At 38.6% G+C, this 24056-nt stretch overlaps 1 protein-coding gene and 1 long non-coding RNA gene across 7 annotated transcripts in view; one reads left to right on the top strand and one right to left on the bottom strand.

The window, feature by feature from the left end:
- The window catches only part of AFF2 (ALF transcription elongation factor 2), a 741379-nt gene that overhangs the window by 225796 nt on the left and 491527 nt on the right, over positions 1-24056 (top strand). For 4 of the 6 annotated variants that reach the window (XM_063937399.1, XM_063937400.1, XM_063937397.1 and 1 more), the window contains exons 2-3: positions 13237-13375; positions 18793-19677. In XM_063937399.1, the coding sequence (XP_063793469.1) occupies positions 13237-13375; positions 18793-19677 (1024 nt within the window). The remainder of the gene's footprint in view (positions 1-13236; positions 13376-18792; positions 19678-24056) is intronic. The other 2 variants (XM_063937401.1, XM_063937398.1) reach the window with 1 other exon arrangement.
- Positions 1-24056, bottom strand: part of LOC134949054 (uncharacterized) — a 59199-nt gene that overhangs the window by 1647 nt on the left and 33496 nt on the right. The window lies entirely within an intron of this gene.

Raw genomic sequence — 24056 nt, 5'->3', positions numbered from 1 at the left:
ATCATATAATTATTGATAGTTATAAAATGGAACTGTTAGAATGTCCAAAAATGTAAAAAAAAAATCAAAGCTTTAATCCTTTTCAGAGAGTGTAAGTGACAAGTCTTCTTTGTTCTCTGTTCTGTGTGTGATAGTGTCTTGACAAAGGATCAAATGCGGACGCTTCGAAGACCATTAGTGGGGCATTGGAAAATGTATATTATGTCTTATTGAGACAGAAGGTGCTGCTAATGGGATTCAGACATTGTTATAATCTTGCAAAGAGTTTATGTGCACTGCATTGAATATAGTTGTCATTAAAGTTGATAATGTCAGGGAATAAAAGTCAGATCTATAAAGAGCACAGTTCATGGGGATCAGGATAAAAATTCCCTTAGTAAAAGATAAAGACTTGACTATAGATTATTTGTACCGAAACCAGTACAAACTGTTTTGTTCCGAGCTGCTCTAACATACTATTAAATAAATACAATTTGCTAAAAGAATTTAATAATGTAAACTTTAGAGTTCTATCTATCTATCTATCTATCTATCTATCTATCTATGTCAATCTGTCTATCTATTTCTCTCTCTCTGTCTGCCTTTCTCTCTCTAAAGTTTATATAATATTGGTCTAGAGCCTTTATGTCTGACTAGACATGGACCTATCTTATGTTGGTCTCCAGACGTTTATTCAAGAACTCTGAAATCGATATGGAGATTTCCGCTCTCATCTGAAGAATACAAAATGATTAATCTTGGCAAGTAACTTTAATTCAGATATATGTACCTAACTTACTGATGTACACTAATGGTTTGCCTGCCTAGTTCGATCAATGTGAGTTCTGACCTCATAGGTTTCTGTGCATTCCTCCTTGATTGCACAGTTAAAAAGAATTACAGAATAATCATATTATACTAATTTTCCAAGATACTGTATATACAGTTTTGCATAATAATATGTACATGAATCTAATGCTTTTCAACTTTTCTTTAATCTTTTTGCTATTGAGGAATAGGTATACGTATGCAGATGCTGATGGCAGATAGTGATGGCTGCACTATGGATCAGCTCTACATCCCACTTATCTTCTTCCTACAAGTGTATAATGGTTACAGATTTGTGAAGAATGGTGAAATACAGCTGGTTACACACATTAACAACAGACCTGCCAACCAAGCGGCTGATTCTGATTGGCATATATACTTACCGACAGACTGTGTGATATGTCCGACCAGACATAACAACTGGGCAGGCATTTAAATATGCCTGTCCTAGTTGTGATGTCAATGTTGTAGGTTCCTGTGTCCGGCATATTGGTCAGTTGGTTGCTTGTCCTGCATCTCCCATGCTGCAGGACTGACGAGAATGATGCAGTTCACAGACATGTCGAGTGTACAATATATATTTTTCATCTTCTGTAAGAAAGATATATTGCATAGTGTGTACCCAGCATAACTTGGTCGTGCCAATCACTGTTTTCACACCAAGGACAAGGTTGTTTAGAAGAGTCACCGAATATCATCTCATTTGAGATGCCGGGCCCAGTGAACTCAACTGTCTTTGCTGCTGCTATCTCTGTTCTTTGGTTATCTCTAAAGCCTACTTAGGGGTAGCTGCTAGCAACAAATATGGGGAACAGCCATCCTAGCTCTGATTATGGCAGTTATAATAATAGTGAAGAAAGGCACACAGCTATGGAAACAAGAGCGTACCACAGTTTCTTGAGATGGTGTTACAGTTTTCCTTTCTATGGGGGGACATGTGAAGGCAAAGAGGCTTCACAAGATCTTCTTTGGGTTAAAGCTCAACAAAGTAACTCATTGCCAGCTGCATTGAGCTGCAATTAAGGAGTAAAACCTTGAATAGCAGCATGGTTTTCATTGTAGCTCCAAAAGAAGTCATGAACTGATGAATCTGTTTTGGCACAAGAAGCATTTCATTTACACACATTTTTAATTAATTGACCCCTTAGCTGCTTCAACACACACCACTGCCATGGGCCTGCCTAGATGCTCTACCCCAAAACATTGATCAGCACTGTAATGCACTACTTGTTTATTTTCAAGTCTCACATAAGTTCCTAAATTATATGTACACTGCTATTATCCTGATATATCTGCCTAATAAATAATAAGTACATGACTATATTGGTGGCACTCATGATGTAAATACTGTTTTTCCCCCTGTATCTCAGTAATGTTACTGCTTCCTGGTGAGAGACTGCTTTTTATTGACACTTGCCTACATTAGTAATCTTCTCTTCGGGAGAGGAGAAGCAGGTGGGCGGTGACAGAGAGAGGGACCAGGCTAATAACATCATTAGGCCCCGTATTCGGATAGGGATGGGGCTAAAATGATGCGATTAGCATATAATCACGTCACAGATCCCGCACCCTCCGTCAGTACCATGGTTTGTCAGTATTTATTTCCCTGTTCAGTCCACTTCACTAGGAAGTGGCCAAAATTCGGGAGGGCTGCCCACTCTTCTGTGGCTGTGGGGGACTACCCAAGATACCGGGTACCACTCACAGAATCCAGGAGAGTAGGGAAGTATGTCTTGTACCAGCTTGTAAATGGCTGAATCCACTACATATAGGTGAAAGCTGCACTTAAACTCTGTACAGTAATAAATTTGCCAATGACATTAAACTATACTTGACAATTTCTATTCTGCCCTCTATGGTTGGGAGGCATGGTGCTGCAGAAATGGACTGTGCTGGGGATGTGACACTGCAATCATGTCATCATGGCCCATCCCCCTCTTTTATAATTACCAACATTGTAAAATGGAGGCGTGGCCACAATGACGCAATTCAGCGCAAATCATGTCATGGGCAGCCCGGACTACCCACTTCACTCTGGTAGTGGGCGGCCATTGTCAGACTCTGGGAGACTTGACTACTCTACCAGGCCTCCATGAGAGCCACCCAAAATTCATTAACTCCTGGACATTTCATACGAGTAGGCATGTATATATTACACAACTACAGTAGTTAATTACATGTTCAAGTTGTTAAGAATAAATGAGAACTTGTAGAACATGAGCTAAATAGTACCGATATCCAGCCAAACATAATTGTATGCCATTTCAATAAGGCATAACCATAGCCCATTCCAGAGTAATATGAATATTTTCTTGTCACTTCCAGAATTCATTCATTACACATGTCTTGTCCTCTTGGAGTTGTTTATTTTATGCTATTTATGTCTGCTTGAGGGCCATTAGGAGAGTAAAAATGGTGTATATCTTTGTTTTAATTTGAAGCATAGTTACGCCACAATTGTCTCCCTGTTTATTTTTGTCATGCTGCATTTTGCAGTCATTATGTTTCTGCTCCTCGTTGGCAAAATGCGACATGACAAGGGGATTATAATAGTGATTTAAATGCACCTTGAAAACACATTGTTAACCAAATTACAATCATTGATGTCATTTACATGTGTCTGCTTTCAAAAGATGAATACGTTCTTTTCATACACTTTAAAAACATCTCTAATAACAATGTCCCTAAGAATTTTAATAAAACAAAAAAAAACAAGTGACAAATTCCAGACCAAATAACTGAATATTGGGATCTAAAAGACTCTTGTAAATATTTCTGACAGCATTCGGCTATTGAAATAGAAAATTGTGTAAATTGCCTGTTATTATCTCTTTTTTTTCCCTTTTTATAAATAAGCCTTATCTTTGTTCCATGTCCCCACTGATGGCTGTCCTCTCTGTAGTGGGGATCTGAAGCTTATTTTCATAGGGACCATTTCTATTACAGAGTGATTCCGCACTGATTTACACATCAATTACCTATCCTCACAAAGATTTTCATGCTCCCCTGCCTGACATCAATGAAGCATAACAGCGTAAACGCTTTATTTCATACCCTTTTTTTGTATAATGAAAACAGATAACTAATCACATGGATCAACAATATGCTACGAGACACATAAAATAACGTTCTTCCTTTAACATCATCTTATTTTTTTTCTTAGCGTCTATGCCTTGATGAAGTTTTTTTTAATAAAACTAGATCTTTTTAAAAAAATGAAATATATTCACTTTAATATATGTAGTCAAAGTGCTGGAATTAAGCATTGGAGTGATATTTTATTTTATGACTGAATGATAAAATAGTCAGGTTCTCTAGTCTTTCAGTCCATTATAATTGGTCTATATGAATATAAAATATGTGGATTTTGTTTTGCAGTTGAAATACCATTAGAGTGTTTTTGTTCAGGTCAGCCAGTCCTGTTTGACTTTAGATCAGATGTACATTCCTGAGGTTACAGTACATGTTAAATAACTCTTATTATAAATTGCACACGGATCTCTCTGGGACTGTTCTGTGCAGATAATTTAATCTCATGTGTTTTGGCATAGTGAGAAGTACAGTGGTTTATTTATTTCTATGGCAGCTAGAAGAAGGGTTTTAGTGAAATGTAGTTATGTAACGCTTTCTGGAAAGAGATACTTATTGCCAGGGGGGTGAGGGTCATATTTCGGTTTAAGGTTGCCCAAGGCATCGTGAGTGAAAACATGCTAAATTAGAAACTGTGCAATCACGTGCCCCTGTCCATCCATTCAAAAATACAATGTGTGTGTGTGTGGGGTGGCAGACATTTTGAAAGAAATACCTGTAAATATGTTTTTGTTAGTATTCAGCCTGCATCAGTCCTCTGCTGTGTTTTTTTACTAACAAGCATCATGTACTCTGGAAGGAAAATGTAGGGACTGCAACATTCTTCTTGGAGGCTTGTTATCAAAGGACTGCCTTACCCATAGAACATATTTATAAAGCATCAACACTATCACATATCAAGCAGTGTGAATCAGCAGTATTAATTCTGCATTCTCCATATCTCACTCAAATGGATTGTCGGGTCAAATTGGACCAATGCCCAAATTTACCAAATCATGCATCAGTCCTTCCACAGCCTACTGTACTTTTTTTTTTAGTAGACCAAATTTAATTTATTCTGCTAAATTGGGCTCATACTAGGCACGTACTACTGTAGCTTGATGGTGTATATACAGTTAGCTCCGTCAGTGAATGTATGCCTTGAGTTCTTACTCCTAACACTTGTATATCTCTGGAGCTGTCAATCAATGAGACAATGAGCTGACGGTTGAGGAGATGAATTCTAGCAAATGCACAGAGGCAGCTGTGTTTGTAGATAAGCCTGGTGTAGCCCGGTGAAGATTGCTAAAGAGTAGGAAGGAGAGGTGTCAAACCAAATTATAAAATTACAAAGATTGTGTTACTAAATAAAGAAAATCAATTTGCATGAACTCTTTTTGGGGTAATGACACCCTTTAAATATATGTAAATAAAGACTAAATAAACTAAATAAACATTTTACAGCATTTATCAATATTCTGACCATTATCATTGTGAAGATAACTTAATAGCCTGTTTCTAGGTATGCATATAATGCTGCTTTTAAATGATCTCTGTACTTGGGGTGTTCTAAATAAACTGATTAGCTTTTTAGTACTAGTAAAATGAGGGTTTATACAAAGTTTCCTTTTATATTATTAACTCTTGATTTGTTTGGCTGAATTCATTAAAGCACTGTAAAATATACTGATTGGCACTATTCACAGCAATATCATTAAGAGGAAGATAAAACTCAGGCTAATGAAAGTATTAGTAATTAACTGGATGATATGTGGGAGGTATAATGCAAGAAATTACTGTAACGTATTATTAATTTTTAAATACACCATATAACAGAACAATAAAAATCTCACTATTTCCTACAGTCTAGAAATGTACTGCTGTACAATTAGATTCTACATTCTATTAAGTGATTTTCAGTAGTACTCAGTCCTTTTTTGTTTTCGTTTTTAACTCTGTGTGACTGTGTTCTGTGTGTTGCAAATTTCATTAAAGATGTTTTTCAAAATTGGTGTATTATTTTGACACTGGGAAAGTTTTGGTTTTATACAATGGGGAAAAAGACACATCATTGTGCTTTTTATGAACCCATATCACATATATACACAGTTAAAGCTTCTACTGTATTTTATGGGTTCAAATAGTCTATGAGAGGTACATCTGGAAGGTTTTGGTTATGACTTCTGTGTTTGTAACTTGGTTACCAATTAACTATTAACAATTGCCAGGCTTCAGATATGTGTTCTCTTTTCTGGTGAAGACTAGATCTAATAATCCAAAAATTAAGTTAATGTAAAGTGTATTAAATTCCCTAGCGGCTGATAACTACTAGGTAATACCCTTTCGTCCCTGTAACGGTATCATAAATTGATCAAAATTTATTGACATACTGTACAAAAAGGCGGAGGGGGAAGAAATACATTATAAGGAAAAAAATATAGTAGCAATATAAGAATGGCAAGATACCCATAACATTCATACTGAACATTCATTGGTGAACCATCTTCCCTTATAAGCAACTTGTGGTGAACCACTATCCATCCAGAAGGATAGTGTCACCATACACATCCAGGGTCATTATTCTCAGTAAACTATGGGAGGGCACACACTCAATTACAATTTTTTTTACTAAAATCTTAATAACAGCCGTTCTACAGTTCCAATGAACCATGTCACAACACCAAAAACAAAAATACCTCAACAGGGACCCACCAACTTAGCATCTGTGGATGAGAAAACTTCCAGGAAACAATCTGTAACAGGAACCAACTACTCCTAATATTTTACAGCCAACCACGTCCCTTACTAAGCTAGTAGGCCAGGGCTTATTCAAACAACATCTATCTCTCCCAAAGCTAAGTTAATTAACAGCACCAAAGCATTAACTCCTTTATGCAAAGTTATTAACCAATAGCCGTGGCCTCGGGGTTTAAAATGTCTCAGGTTTAAATTAACCCTCCTCTTTCCAATTTGCAAAATCTTCTGAATGCTGCATTATGTACAAGCCAACAGCTACTGTAAAAATACAACTCATAGTAATTTATTTGGAGCCCAAAGAACAAGTAAGGGACCATAGCATTAAGCTGAGTAAAATGTTAGTTGAAATGAAACCACCTCATCAATTTAAAACAAGTCTTAAATGATATCATCTGGGTGTGGCCCATTTTCCAACTATGTGCAGACAAAGAAACAATGGCCCTGATTCAGAGCCACACGCAATTCCGATGTTCAGGTAGTTGAGCGATTTTTTTGCTTCTGTGCATGTGCGTAAATCCCTATAAATTCCTATGGTGCATGCGTTACCCAGAGTGTATGCGACATAGATGTATGTGTTGGTGAAAGTGGTTGCATACATAGACGCTCAATTGCTCACATTCTTGGATGGGGAAACTGTACCTGCCATAGGGCTGGTACAAGTTTCTATGATGGAACTGATGAGTTATCTAATGATGTACCAATCGGTGTTTCAGCACCCACAGAAGCTGACTGTGAGCGACCATTGGTCATTCTAACCCACAGATGTACACCAGGAAGGGCTTTGTAGCAGACGGGAGACTGCCAATAAGGGTAAAATTGCTAAGCTTAATGTTTGCCCAAGTTGGCAAACACAGGAGAGTTAGGGTATTTTTTTTAAAACACGGAAACTTACTAAAGAACAAACATAGGATTGTTCAAATAGAAATACAGAACACAGGTGGACATAGATATGAGATCAAATACACCATCGGCCAAACTCTGATGTAATTTCCATAAACAACAGTGAAACACAGAAATCACTGGTCGTAACATTAACCCCCTTTACTAGTCAGCCCTGGGAGGAGTTTCCTGGGGGAGTGGGGATCCCCCCAATAAAGGGGTTCCCTCCTCTAGGCACCCAAGGCTATGGCTGAAGCCTGGGGCTATCTGCAGCACTCTTGGCAGTGGGTGCAGAGTTGATAGTCTATTAGAGAGTGGGGAAAAATAGAACTAATGTGGTCTTTTACCGGAGGGACTACAGGTTCCAGCAAGCCTCCTCCACATGCTGGTACTTGAAGAACCACAAGTACCAGCATGTGTGGCATTGAAGGGCCCGCTGTTACCTCTAGTCCTCCTATAAAAGACATATTAAAAAATAACATGACCCACACACCATCGAAAGTGTAAGTTTAATAAACGCTCTTGCACACTCACACATACCAGCCATTCATGTCCACTTCTCCAAGTAGCATCCATGTAACCTCTGTAAAAAAAAAATCCCATACTCACCTATTCCTAGCATTGATCAGGTCCTCTTCAGTCCATGTAGGCATTCAAAGGGTTAAAAAAATAACAAAGTACAAACCCGAACCAGATGGACATGTGGAAGTGTATGCATGACCACATACATTTACACTATGTGACTGCCTGGACCTCGGTGACTTCTGTCATTAAAGACCTGCCAGCCAATCAGACAGCACCTTTGTTAAAGCTGCCCATGATTGACTGTGCTGTAACTCAAACCAACCCACTTAGACCTCAATGGTAGGAAAGCACCATTTAAGTCTATGGTGAGAACCACTACATTGTATCCTATGAAGGGAACTGCAAGGTTCACCGCTAGTAACCTTGTCGTTATCATCTCTAACCACAAGGTTAATAGAGGTGAATCTTGTGGTTGACATGGTAGCGCCTCTCATTAAGTTTAGTTAGGGTGTACCGTCTAGCGCCCACCCCATATATATTCTATATTGTGTATATGTATCTACAGTAGAATATGAGCATACATATACAGCTATCAGCTTGGATTGGCACACCTTTCTCCTGCCCCTGATTATTTTTAATTAGGAACCCTTGCATTTGCTGACTGTACATTGAACAAGGCACTATTAATGGTAGGACCTGTATAAATGTATATAGTTTGTTAGTAACGGGGAGAGTTTGGGGCATGGAGCTCCCTGAGTTGGTTTTGCCGGGCTGGACATCACAATGTAACACTTATTTTAGTACTTTACAGCACCCTATTGTTTTTATTTTTCAATATAACACTTAACTCATACAGTAGTAACTGCATTTTCTTATCTAATACTCTCTAACACTTTACTTGCTATCTCTCACTAGTGTGATGCCTTTGGGGTGGTTTGGTTGGGCCGAGATATCCCACACCCTAGACTTGAACTTTTAGAATGTTATGGACCTACCCAATGATGAGGCTACCAGGATGTGGTGGTTAGGCCCAAAATTATTCAAAGAACGTCACTTTTACTTGATGTTAAATTGCAACAATTATTAAAATTCTTATTAGTAATGTTTGGAGAGGGCATCTGCATTCTTTTTTTCTGTGTCGGCACTACAAGTCTCAGCAAGGTAGCACCTTTCATTACGTTTAGTTAGGGTGGGCACTCCAGGACTCCCCCTATACAGATTCATTGTACTAAGGCTCTACAAGATGGGTGCAGTCACATGTGCACTAATACATCAGATTAAAGGACAGATGTCCCTGGGTCCTAGTGCCCAGCATGTATGCACTTCTTTCTAACAACATAGACCAGTTCATATGCTGAACCCATTCTTTGTCCTGTCCTCGAATGACAGTTCATTATTAGCGGTGTGCATAAATTAAACTTTTGATAACAAGCTAGTGGATGATTGGACATTTAGGCCTGGTAGCTATTGGTGTTTGGGGAAAAAATGCAGCAAAGGCAGCAATTTAAGTTAAAAGCACAATCTGGTTTTGTGACATTGTAAACAAATGGTAATAGTATCTCCCCCAATTACACGTTTTGTACTAGCATTTAAATGCCAGTAAATGTAGGTATTTAGCGCCAATGTGTATGAGGCCTGAATATTAGATTTGTACGCTGTATATATCTATGTGTTTGTGACATTGCACAAGTAAGCATGCACATAGCACAAACCAGTAGCAGTTAAGATGCGTAGGCACATAAGCCATTAAATGTTACATTACATTAATTCCCTCTGCTCAGTACAGTTTACAGGATCAAATACAGGTTTTCTGAATCATAAGAACTTTAATTGAGTAGATAAAGAGGTCCTCATAATTATAAACTGCAGTAGGTATAACAAGAGGCTAAATACATAGCTGTGGTTTTAATTAGCTAGTGCTTCAAATTAGTAATTGTGGTTTCAGTCAGAAATCAGTGACTTTATACACAGTTAAAGATTCAGCAATGAACATTTCATTCCTCATTATATCTCTCCATGTGAAGATTTCAGGAGCACGCCATGCTGAGTTGGAAGGGAACAGTCATGTAATCCACACTGGTTATCTCCTCTACAGAGATTAAATTTATTATCGCTCTAGATATGGGTATTAACTGTTCTTTGTAATAATGTGTTGCAAGAAAACAAACAGAAACCACAAACATAAACAGATATGCATATTTACTGTATGTGTGTTTATTACCTCCACCGTTCAGCACTGCACATAAACACGTACATCAGGCAGTGCGGGCCAAGTGAGTTTGCTTGTTGGCTGATTGATTTTAACTTTGTAGGTACAGGTTGAGTATCCCATATCCAAATATTCTGAAATACGGAATATTCCGAAATACGGAATTTTTTGAGTGAGAGTGAGATAGTGAAACCTTTGTTTTCTGATGGCTCAATGTACACAAACTTTGTTTAAAACACAAAGTTATTAAAAATATTGTATTAAATGACCTTCAGGCTGTGTGTATTAGGTGTATATGAAACATAACTGAATTGTGTGAATGTACACACACTTTGTTTAATGCACAAAGTTATTCAAAATATTGGCTAAAATGACCTTCAGGCTGTGTGTATAAGCTGTATATGAAACATAAATGGATTCTGTGCTAAGACTTGGGTCCCATCACCATGATATCTCATTATGGTATGCAATTATTCCAAAATACGGAAAAATCCCATATCCAAAATACCTGTGGTCCCAAGCATTTTGGATAAGGGATACTGAACCTGTATTTATATGTGTGTTTATGCTTGTCCCCAAGGGCGAGAACCCTCGAAACGCGACGTTGGAATAAAGGACTCTGGGGCAGATTTATTAAGCTCGGTGAAGTGATAAAGTGGAAGGTGATAACGCACCAGCCAATCAGATCCTAACTGCCATGTTACAGGCTGATGACAGGAGCTGACTGGCTGGTTCTTTATCACCTTCCACTTTATCACTTCACCGAGCTTAATAAATCTGCCCCTCTGTCTTTTAATTAGCATTAAAAGTCTGGAGAGTGCCGCCTTATTTCTGTAGAAGTTGTCAATCATCAAAAATGTAAACTTTAATTTGTCAAGGCTATAGGAGGATTAGTACACGAACAAAAGTAAGGCCCAGATTTATTAAGCCTTGGAGAATGATAACTTGCATGTTGATAAAGTACCAACCAACCCTCTCCTAACTGCCATGTTACAGGATGTGTTTGAAAAATGACAGTTGGGAGCTGATTGGTTGGTACTTTACTCTGTGCAATTTGTCACTCTCCAAGGCTTGATAAATCTTGGCCTAAGATGCAACACAAAAAAGCATTAGTATCTGATGTTTTGTATTGCTAGAGTTACTCAATAAAAAAACATTTAAGCACGTCTATGTCTCTGATACAGTTTTTCAGTATGATAAACGACATAAGTCACAATACTAATAAAAAAAAAAAACCAAGGGCTAACGTGTTTGTGTTACACCCAAGCCTTGTAAAAATAGATGGATTTCATTCAAATGGTTAGGTGGGTAAATACAACATAGAATATACTGTACAGTATGTAACTTTCCCAATTGTAAAAAAAATTAGAGTTGCTCTTTTTGAAGGTATTCTTATATCAGTCCTTAAAATTATGGTTTGTTTTTCTTAACTCAAACATAATGCCGTATTTTGGTGAATAAAGACAGTGTCAGTATGGTGTGGCCTTTGGTACCACAAATGCAAGGTCTGGTTTTAGAGGGATGCAGTCAATTTACCTACAATCAAAATCCCGATGGTCAAAATACCGACAACCATTGACCGATGTTCAAAATACAGACAAGGTCAAAATATCAACATGGTCAAAATACAGACATTAAAAATGTTGACATGGTCAAAATACCGACATGTAAAATGTCGACAGGTCAAAAAATTTACATGAGTTTTTCATGATTTTTTTCTTTGAAACCAACTTGTTCATACTTTACCATCCTAGTGGACATGGAGGGGGAATATAATGGTGTGCCTAGCGCAGCCAGGCAATGTGCCCGAAGGAAGGCGAGCTCAGCGAGCCATGCGAGGGGACGCGGTACGCTTATAAGGTGTCCATGTCGACCTATGTCGACATACACACCACTTTTTTTTTAAACTTGTGTCTATTTTTTGACCTGTCGGTATTTTGACCATGTCAACATTTTAAATGTCGATATTTTGGCCATGTCAGTATTTTGACCTTGTCGGTATTTTGCCCATCGGTCAATTGTTGTTGGTATTTTGACCTTGTCGGTATTTTGCCCATCGGTCAATTATTGTTGGTATTTTGACCTTGTCGGTATTTTGCCCATCGGTCAATTGTTGTTGGTATTTTGACCTTGTCGGTATTTTGCCCATCGGTCAATTGTTGTTGGTATTTTGACCATCAGGATTTTGATTGTAGGTAAATCATACTGATCCCTTTTAGAGATCCCTTTTGTTTCCATTGCATAATTGTGGAACATTGGACATAATTTTGAGGGACAGTTCGTCGTTGGGAAGTTATAGTTATACAATCTCCAGCATGATATGTTCACTTACAATTATTTTATCATGTATTTATTTTAAACTGTCATATTTATTAAATATTATTTTAAAAGATATACGTACTACACATTTGGTCAGCATTGAATAACTGGGATATTTTCAGAGACAAAATGTCCAGGGACAAACTCAGAGACTCTCACTCAAAAGTATTTACATTAAGCAACGATGTCACTATAGGGCTGACCCAATTACCTGCAAGTTGCCACCAGAACTGCTTCCAGCAGCTTCACAAGATGTAGCTATCAACACATTCCTGCCTGCAGCCTATAGAGGTGCCATCAGCAACCAGTTACTACAGTCTATAATTGCGCTTATATACTCATCGCAAGGTGCTGAAGGCAGCCTATGTCTAATTCAATCTGCCCCTATCGGTGCTCCAATATACTTTATTATTAACCTTTTTTCCCTTAAAACGGGATACCTTATAACTATATGCTCATTATTTCATTTAATGCCTTCTTTGCAGACATTTATGTTAGCCATGGGCAGTACATGAATAATTAAACCTCTGTCTGGTATAATCAGGTTTGAAGTGCTGTTGTGTAGATGTCTAGGCATGTAGTATGTATGAAGTGTTTTACTAATGGACGTCTGCAGGTAAAATATACTTTTCTAGACAAATAATGTGTTTTTTCCCTTTTTGTCTTCATAGTCATTATGAACAAGACCGAAATGCACTCAAAAGAAAAGAATGGGAGCGAAGAAGTCAGGAGGTCCAGCAAGATGAAGATCTATTTGCCTCTGGGTTTAATCTTTTCGGGGAGCCCTACAAGGTAAGCCTGAATGACAAGGTAGGCTGGATTTTTATTACTTCTAAATACAATGTAATTCATTTATATGGAAGATATTAACTAAAACACAAAAAAAACCCATATATATATATATATATAAAAAAAAAATATATATATATATATATGTGTGTATATATATATATATATATATAAAATCCTCAATGTGGTCTGGCACTCTCCGCTCCACCTGGGTACTGGCTCAGGTGCCTTCCTCAAGGAGTAAGAATCCTGATATATCCACAGAATGGAGGCAGCACTCAGAGACTGCATAGGTAGGTGAAAAACAGCCCATGTATAATACACAGGCTGTTTTTCACCTACCTACACAGTCTCTGAGTGCCGCCTCCATTCTGTGGATATATATATATATATATTTTTTTTTTTCTACAATATTGGAGCTGAGGGCACCGGAGCCAAGTGCAGTTGTATTTGGGAGTGCTGGTCTGACTGTATTGGAGATATATATATATATATATATATATATATATATATACACAGATGTTATGCAAGCAGTACTATACTTGTGGTTGTGCAGTGTGTTTCTCTATGAGAAGTCCTCTGAGTGCCACCTCCCACAGCAACACATTTTATATATATATATATATATATATATATATATATGGAGTGGATAAAAATTAGATACATTTTTAATGATGAAAATAAAATATCATACCTGCAACATAAATGTGTCCAAGTATGAATTTTTATATGGGGTGAGTAGACACTTGTGGGGCAACTCAATTGTGCTCTTGTTTGGGCACAGTCCTCCAGCACCGACAGTTCTGCTTGCGGCCTCCTGAGGTGGCGAGCAGATATGAACACAATGTATTTTCCTGTTGCCGGGACTATTTTAGATGGGATTAGCCACTACTGCGGGGCTCCCATGCCTGCCATACAAGCAATTTTTGAGAAATTTGCTCATTGCCTCAACTATAAGCACCATTTCCTCAGGGTCTGACGCTTTGCAGTTGTCCAGTTAGCTTTACCAATACGTTTAGAAAAAGTGTGGAGTGGATTCATGCATACCAAGTTACCAATGCTGTTGAAATGTTATGGTGGAGGGTGAGCTTCTTCGGTACTATGGTACCCCTATGTGCTGTACTGTAACTGAAGTTCAATTTGGGTAATGTAGGATGGTATCTAAAAACACATTTTCATATACTTACTTGCTGAATGCATAGTACAAATAGATTTTCGTTTTAACTTTAGCATGTTATTGATAACTGGTCCCTCTAACACATACACTCTGAGAATGATATTGCTAAAACCGGAAACATATGAAGAAATATCCATTGTAGAGGTTTGCACTGAACAGCTGATTCACAATACAACCATTCAGTTACAGTTCTAACTCTTTCACCTCCAGCTTGTTCAGGTGTGAGTGGATAGTGACAACAATAATAACTTATTTTGGTAAAAAAAAAAAAAATATATATATATATATATATATATATATATATATATACAGTGCAAAAATGCCCGGCACTCCCAGTAGAAAATTGCAAATCTGGGTGCCCTCCGCAGCAGTTGATGCAGTAAATAGTAAAAAGAAGGCCGTGGCACTCCGTCAGAATAACTTGTCAAACGTGTATTAAATAACAATGGTCACATAACAACCAACGTTTTGGGGTCCTAAGATCCCTTTGTCAAGGGTTCACGCCTTGACAAAGGGATCTTAGGACCCCAAAACGTTGGTTGTTATGTGACCATTGTTATTTAATACACGTTTGACAAGTTATTCTGACGGAGTGCCGCTGCCTTCTTTTTACTATATATATATATATATATATATATATATACAATTCCAGTATGACCGGCACTCCATGTAAGTTACTTTAAATACCTGGGTGCCTTCCCATGATCCAGACGGAACAAATGCAAAGAGAGCGAAACGGGCGGCACTCCACGGATTCAAACACATGAGACAGCTACACAGGCAATCCTGACGAAAGGTGCCATTAAAGTAGCACCTGAAACGTTGAAATCAAGCCTGTGTAGCTGTCTCATGTGTTTGAATCCGTGGAGTGCCGCCCGTTTCGCTCTCTTTATATATATATATATATATATATATATATATATACTAAATTGAAGGCTAAGTATTTGGCTGGAAAAGCAAAATTATTTAGTTGTTCTATTGCAGTTATTTGTTACCGAATAGAAAAGTTATCTTATGTAAATGTAAGGGATGAAACAGCTTCACTATGTACTTTAATACTATAATAATAATAATGTCCTCTGTCTCCTAGGTAATTACAAAGTTCTATTTGGTTTATAGCAGGCAATCAGTCGTATTTAAGGTTTGAATGACACCAGTGTGGCTTTATGTGAAAGTGACAAGCAAATAATAAAATTGCTACCATATTCACATTGCTTAAGACCTGCAGCAATATATAGTAAACCATTTGCTCAACATAATTCTAAGCTGAGAATAAATCGGCTTGATTCTTTAGCAATGGTTGTTTTTCTTTGTGATAACGAGTTAAACTGTGTGCAAGGGAATCGAACAAATATGCAAGTATTTAACAAGTGCATCATACGTCCTCTTCCTCTGTCCTCAGCACAATAGTATCCTCTTGTTTTCAGTGTGGAGGTTGAAAGGAGAGAGCCTATGTTTGGCTGGCTCCCAAACGGTACATTGTGCAACTCTGTTGAAGGAGACAGCTTATAAACAAAGATCTTATTCTTGGCTTAGCTAAATGTAATTTCTGCCACTAAAAATGACAAAACCTAGGGACTGTTAGTAAGTAACGGTGATTTCATGCCCTTGTTCTTTCGACTGTAAGATGTAAATATACCTCTTTGTTTTAATGTTTTGTAGATCCTCTGAGATTATATAATTAGACCAAACTGCAATCACAATAATAAGTAAATGTGTGCTTCAAAAGATCATTCTAATTAAAACAACCACATGTTGGTAGTTCTATGGCCCTCATTCCGAGTTGTTCGCTCGGTATTTTTCATCGCATCGCAGTGAAAATCCGCTTAGTACGCATGCGCAATGTTCGCACTGCGACTGCGCCAAGTAACTTTACTATGATGAAAGTAATTTTACTCACGGCTTTTTCTTCGCTCCGGCGATCGTAATGTGATTGACAGGAAATGGGTGTTACTGGGCGGAAACACGGCGTTTCAGGGGCGTGTGGCTGAAAACGCTACCGTTTCCGGAAAAAACGCAGGAGTGGCCGGGGAAACGGTGGGAGTGCCTGGGCGAACGCTGGGTGTGTTTGTGACGTCAACCAGGAACGACAAGCACTGAAATGATCGCACAGGCAGAGTAAGTCTGGAGCTACTCTGAAACTGCTAAGTAGTTAGTAATCGCAATATTGCGAATACATCGGTCGCAATTTTAAGAAGCTAAGATTCACTCCCAGTAGGCGGCGGCTTAGCGTGTGTAACTCTGCTAAATTCGCCTTGCGACCGATCAACTCGGAATGAGGGCCTATATATTAATTGTAATGCAAAAATAATGCTTGCTATTAAATGATTGTACATTATATGTATTATGTAAAGTATGGGTCTTATTTATATGTTGCGTTGTGGGGAAAAAAGGTAGGAATAACTATGAGCAGAATTACTATATTCATGTTTTGCTTGATGATTAGAGATGAGCGAAATCACATGCAAATCGATTTTTCTCTGAAAGTTCCAACAATGCAAACCCAAATTTTGCTGTATCACCAATCCACAGTGTATTACAGAGGTTTTCAAATGCAGCCCTCAAGGCTCAACAGTGGTTCAGGTTTTAAGTTTATCCATGCTTGGCCACAGGTGACATGGGGCTTAATTCAAATCTGATCGCAGCAGCAAATTTGTTAGCTAATGGGCAAAACCATGTGCACTGCAGAGTGGGCAGATGTAACATGTGCAGAGAGAGTTAGATTTGGGTGGGGTGTGTTGAAACTGAAATCTAAATTGCAGTGTAAAAATAAAGCAGCCAGTATTTACCCTGCACAGAAACAATATAACCCACCCAAATCTAACTCTCTCTGCACATGTTATATCTACCCCCCCTGCAGTGCACATGGTTTTGCCCATTAGCTAACAAATTTGCTGCTGCGATCAGATCTGAATTAGGCCCATAATTAGTACCTCAGTCAATTTGACTTAACCATGTGTGCTGAGCCATGGATATGCCTAACATCTGAACTGTTGGTGCATTGAGAACCTTTGTTGTATTACTAACATTGCTGTTGGCTGAATTTATAGTATGTGAATTGCCAGTCTGCTGTTTGCTATGGTTTAAGTTGGGAGCAATTAAAGCCAAACTTCACAAGTGAAACGAATGGACTTTTGCATTCAAATTTTGAATAGGGTGGATATTTATAACCCAATTGTTTGGGAAGTGTTTTAATTTATCCATACTTTGTAAGCAGAGCCCTCTGTATCTACTCAGTACACTGTTCACATTGTTTTTTTTTAGTTTGGCTGCTACATTTTTATTTAGCTCAACATCCTTTTAAGCCAATGATGGGCAACAAGCCCATGTGATTATATGTGGCCATGTGAGCTTGCACATATGGTCAAATCTCCTTCCTGCTTTTTATTCATATAAGTTCATTATAACATATTACTTACTCTCCCAGAAGATCTGTGAGACTCACAATTTTTCAGGTAGTCCCTTGGACCTTAGAAAAATGCGTGGATCTCCCACATTCCGCCCACTTCCCAGTGAAGTGGGCAAGATAAGGAAAATAATGCTGGTAAATCATAGTTCTGTAAAGAGGGGACAGAGTCAATATGATGCAATTAAATGAGAAAAGAGTCCTGTTAGCCCGCCCCTCCCCTTAGACCCAGGTTTCATGCATTTTGCAATAACAGGGGTATAGCCTAATGACATGCAGAGCCCAACTCTGCAACTGTAGTGGTAACTTGCATCTCCTCTCTTGGCTTTTTCTGGACGGGGAGCAAAAAAGTCATTAAGTACCTGTATGCATTATAGCTTGTAGCACTTGTTTATAATGATTGCTGATATGTTATTATAGAGGTGTCTCTTTCTGTGATATAGGGGTCTATTTACTAAGCCTTGAGTGCAGATAAAGTCGACAGAGATAAGGTACCAGCCAATCAGCTTCTAACTGTCATTTTTCAAACCCAGCCTGTGAAATGTTAGTTAGGAACTGATTGGCTGGTACTTTATCTCCATTGACATTATCTCCATCCAATGCTTAGTAAATAGACCCCTAAATGTTTAAAATTGTTACTGAAGTGAAGGGTAATGCGTGCTTTTTTGAACAGTATCAATCTGCCTATCAGGTTGCCTCTCACTGCTTTAGCTCCTCAAGCTGGATGTCTTAAAAGAAAAATGGACTGCTATAAAGATGATTATGGAGCTTCTTTTTATTAATGCTTTTGTATATTGAATCAGTACTTTAAAATGCAATCAGTTACACCCATATTTTCTTTTTTTTACAATATAGACGAATAAAGGAGATGCTCTTGCAAACCGTGTCCAGAACACACTTGGAAACTACGATGAAATGAAAGACTTACTAACTAATCACTCCAACCAGAGTCATCTTGTAGGAATTCCAAAGAATTCTGTCCCACAAACACCAGTTGAGAAAAATGAACAGAACTTTTTCCCTGAGCAGAGGAATAGAGTGGCCCAGTGCCATCAAAGCAGTAGCCACTCATCCACCACAATGCCACCACCTTCAGCCGTGGGACCAATTTCCACTTTAGCACATGAGGGAACTAGAAAATCAAGAACCGATTGGCCACATAGTGGGCATAACTCAACTTGTACACAGTCAAGTCAAGCCAGCGGACAACCAGGCAGGACAAAACACAGTTCATCTCATGATTTATCACAAATTAGATATGAAGACCTTTACAACTGCCAAATTGACCAACATAAAAGTGTTAGCATTGATGAACCAGTGCCCACAACATCCTCTTCTCACGCAAGAAGACACAATCACTCAAAATCATTAAGTGGAGAACACGCTTACAAAGAAATTACCCATTCAAAGTCACCTATTGATTTAGAATTTTTGGGACATGGCTCTATCTCCCCACTCCCGTCTACATCCCTTCTACTGGCGGCCAGTGGTCTGTCTACTCAAAACTTTCTCCCCGGACTTCACAGTAAAACAAGCATGATGCCACAAAAGCCAACTGCATATGTGAGACCAATGGATGGTCAGGACCAAGTACCTAATGACTCACCTGAATTGAAACCACCAACAGAAATTGAAGATGGATATAACAACCAGCCTTTTGGAGCAATACTGGATGGAAAGGTGAATGTACCAGTCAGCAAGAGCAAACTGCCAAAGCTTAGCATTCCGCAAACAAATGAAGTAAGTACTAATACTTATTTTTTTCTTAAATATTGTGCAATTTACTATCATATTTGTGTCAAGACCAGGTTGCATTTATATCTGTTATGACATGTTAAAAATGGAGATTAGTTCCGTATGAAATTCTAAGTACACAATATTTGGTGATAAACACATCAAGATCAGTTTGAGTAAATTTCACATTTAAGGAGCCAAGGATGGAGTCCATAAAATGTAAAAATGTTAAGGCTTTGTTATTATACCCAGTAGCCTACATCAGGAAAGGCAAGGGCTAAACATGTACTGTTGAGAGATGAAGCAAACTTCATATGATAGAAACATCAAATACATGCTTCAAGAAAGCAGAACAACTGAACCACTAGGGACTTCTAGAACAAGAGCCTTTTATTGGAGGGATGAAAAATAAAAGGTAACAGAGGGAAGAACTTGTTTACAGAGTAATTAATCCATGCCACAGACTCTAAAAAAGGGGACAGAGACTTATACAGTTAATTAATTAATTAATTAATTAAAAAATGGAAGTGACTTATATGTCTATTATAAGGACTTACAGATAAAACTCCCTATTTTGTAACACCCTACTACCACCACCACGACATAAAAATTATAAAAAAAATAAATAGAAAATGCCAAGAAGGAAGAAAATACAAGTTTTTTTAAGTATTTATTTATTTGTGTCTTTAGTGCAGATATTTAAAAGTAAATGCTTTATTACTAAAGATGCAAAAGTGTATTAAGTGCCAGATTCAATTTAACCACGGCTAATTGGTCTGCCGGGGCCAATAAGTTACAGCCCATGGCAGCCCGTGATAAACTTGCAGGCTGCACTTAATGTGGATTTCTGTCAAAGCCTGAGGGATGCTCACACAAAAATACATGGTAAGCGCCTTTAATGCGGATGCCGCAAACACGTAATCCCATAGTTCTGGGTACTTTTCCTGTAACCTATGAGGTAACGCACGTTACCGGTATATTAACTGGCTGAGAAAAAGCATCTGTAATTGAATAGCCGCGGGTGCAAAAGCCCAAGGCTACCACTGATTTCCCCACATGGTAAATTACCACGGTTTATTGAATTTGGCCCTAAGTGTATTCATCTATATTTTATCCTATTATTATTTATTTATATTTTAAGTTGATGTTGCACTTTGCACAACTTGCTGTTCATACAGAAAAGCTACACAGGGACCAGTGTTTGCAAGGAGTAGTAAGAGAGTTTGCTATACATTACCTTTAGTAAAAGCTATGTATTCTGTGCATTTATTTTAAAAGCATTGTTGCATCTTTACCATCCATTTTAATTCCCTTCAATATTTTGGTTATTCTTCACTATGTTTTGTTTGACTAGTGTTAATGCATTCATATATATCCTCTTTCTAGGGATTATCATTGCAACATTATTTGTACAGAATGTATTTTTAAAGATTGTACTGTAAATTAATTAGAATTTGGTTCATATTTATTTACTTATGTGTTGTTTGCTTTTCTGTTAAGTCTTTAGATGAATCAGCTTTGATGTTTTTATTAGCAGAGAAACAAAATAAGCTATTTATTTGTAATCGTTTTTACTGTACTAAAACTGCCTGTGGGGTTTATTTTGTAACAAAGTATATATGTGCCTATGGTAACCAATCAAACTAAGCTAAATGCTGATTGGATGCTGTTGGTACTGTACCCTGTCAGTAAATAATCTCAACTATCTTATAAATGTATTTAATAGGTGCATGTCCCGTGTTATATTTATTTATTTAATTATTTTATGACATGAGTCCTTAAACGAATACTACCTCTAAAGGTGTGTACACACAGTGAGATCCTTGCTATGGCCGATTTTGATTATGCTATTTCCCTTGAACTCCCCGGAGCCCAGCACCACCGATTTTGACTAACTTTTCTTGAGATATGGACTGTGTGTGCTTACGATTTTGGCTTATGTGAGATTTTGGCTTATGTGAGATGTAATTGACATGTGAGATGAACTAGCAAGGATTGACTTGCCTACACAGTCTATCTTTTCTTGAGATGCCGACCTGGCGGGACTGCGCATCAGGATCGAATCGGGATCGCAAGGTGACTTTCACCTTGCGATCTGCACTAACTTTTCATGCGATTTTGACTATATAGTCAAAATCTAAAGAAAATAGCTCACCGTGTGTACACACCTTAACAGTACAAATGTAGCACTTCAGTGGTGTTTAAAGTGACGTGGTTAATATGACTGTTTGTCCAGAAGAGACATGTTCCATTCGTAAAAATGTTTCATCAGAACATTTTACAACTAGTAATAGTGTTTGGGGGATATGCACTATACAGTGATAAAAGTGGAGACGTTGCTCATGGTAACCAATCAGCTGCTCTGTATACTTTTATAGTATGCAAATTATAAATGATACGTCAACGCTGATTGTTTGCCATGGGTAACTTCTCCACTGGCTCACTTTTCCACTTTTATCACTGCTTAGTACATCTCCCCCTTGAGTCTGTTATGAAGTACTATACTGTAACATTTACGAAATGATAATTATTTACTATGATTGTACATTTTAAAAGCTGTACTGTGAATTAAGGTATAGCTTCATTTACAGTATGTTGACATTATCTTACAGTAACTTTAAAACTGGACTTCCAGTTTTGCAAAATGTCAAGTTAGGAGTACATATACAATTACACATGGACCACATGCTTTGTTAGAATTCTCCATTTCCATTCATACACGCAAATTAGGGTTTGCCATTGGAAGGGGAGAATTGAACACTTGAAGCATTTCTGCCTTGGGATAATGCCTCATAATGATATATGACTGTCGCTTCTGAACCATCCAACAGCTTAAATAATTGATGGTAAAGTTGTGGTAATAGCAGACAGCAGGACTGGTATGCACATATGCTGGATTACAGATGTATTCTCCTACACCCATCCTTTTTGTGCCATATGGCAGGAGATGGTTGGTGGAACCCATGGGTAGCGATTCCCATGCTGCGTACTTTTTTCACAGTTTTGCTACTTTTTCCTTAACTTTCCATCTTTGTAATATTTAGTCTGCTATTCAGCAGGGCAGTCCCACTTTTTAGGCACTGTCCCACCGTCCCACCTGAGGGCCACACTGTCCCATGGCCGGAGGGAGGCTGTGAGTCATTGTGTACAATGCTCTAGCGGCAGCCTGTGCAGAGCAATCCAGTGATGAATGGCCACTGTGCGTATGTGTGTGCATATGGAGTAGGCTGGGGGTAGCCCAGCTACTGCTTTAGTGCCGGGCTGCTCGGCATGATGAGCAAGAAGCACACAACAAGGGGCATGACCTATCAGACACAGTGCAACACCCCCTTCCACCAGGAAGGGGGTGTGGTAGATCCGATTTGAACAGCTGTGACTATATATACAGTATGTGTGTGCCTTTATGTGTTTGACTGTGTGTAAGTATGTTCTATGTTTGTTTGTATGTATGTGTTTATGTTTATGGCAGTATGTACATATGTATCAGGAGTGGTTCTAGACACGGGCAAGCCGGTCAGGTGCCCAGGGCGCTGCGGTCTGAGGGCACGGTCGCAGGCGCCCACCCACATGCCGCACTTCAGCTGCAGCAGGTGCCAGAGGCCGGAGCTCACTCCTGAGCTCCGGCTTCCGTCTCAGGCAGTGTGCGGCTGTGTCGTGCTATTGTAGAAACATCATGACGTCTCTCCCATGGATTCGAGGAGAGGGCAGCAGTGGTCCGGAAGCAGGAGCGGGGCTGGTGAGTATTGTTTTTTTGGGGGTTTTTCTGTGTGTGTGTGTAAGCGGCGCTACTAGGGGGCATCTCTACAAGGTGCATAACTACAGGAGGCATCTCCACTGGGAGCATCTTCACTGGGGGCATCACTACAGGGGGCATCTCTACATATTGTGTATGTATGTGTTCAAGGTCAGGATATACTAAGGATAAAATTAAGTTAAAACTCAGGATACTGTCGTTTTTGGAGGTTTGCTGCATTCCCTATATGTATCATGCTCAATGCTCCATAAAGATAAACTTTCCAGAGCTTGTTCCCGATAGGCATCTATTGATGGTATTCTCCATAGAATACTATGGACCAGGGACGTGCAGTCAGGGGAGGCAGGGGAGGCAGTGCCTCCCCTGTCATTAATGAGTAAAATAATACAAAGAAGATACTTATGACACATAAGTATCTTCTTTATTATTTTACACATCATTAAAGTGTGCATAATTAGTTTGGGAGGCACCGATCGTGGTGCCTCCCGTAGTGATTGAGAAAAGATATGGGAGCGGAGGACGGGAGCGGGCGGGGCCTAGCAATGGGCAGGAAAAGCCCATTGAAATTGCATGGGAAAGCGGCACCATTAGAGGTTCCGCTTTCCTACAGGGACGTGCTTTCAACCTATGA

This window comes from Pseudophryne corroboree, chromosome 8 (genome assembly GCF_028390025.1).
Source record: "Pseudophryne corroboree isolate aPseCor3 chromosome 8, aPseCor3.hap2, whole genome shotgun sequence".
In the NCBI taxonomy this organism is placed as follows: domain Eukaryota; kingdom Metazoa; phylum Chordata; class Amphibia; order Anura; family Myobatrachidae; genus Pseudophryne; species Pseudophryne corroboree.
Note: the sequence above shows the minus strand (reverse complement) of the source record. Positions and strands in the feature narration are given on the sequence as shown.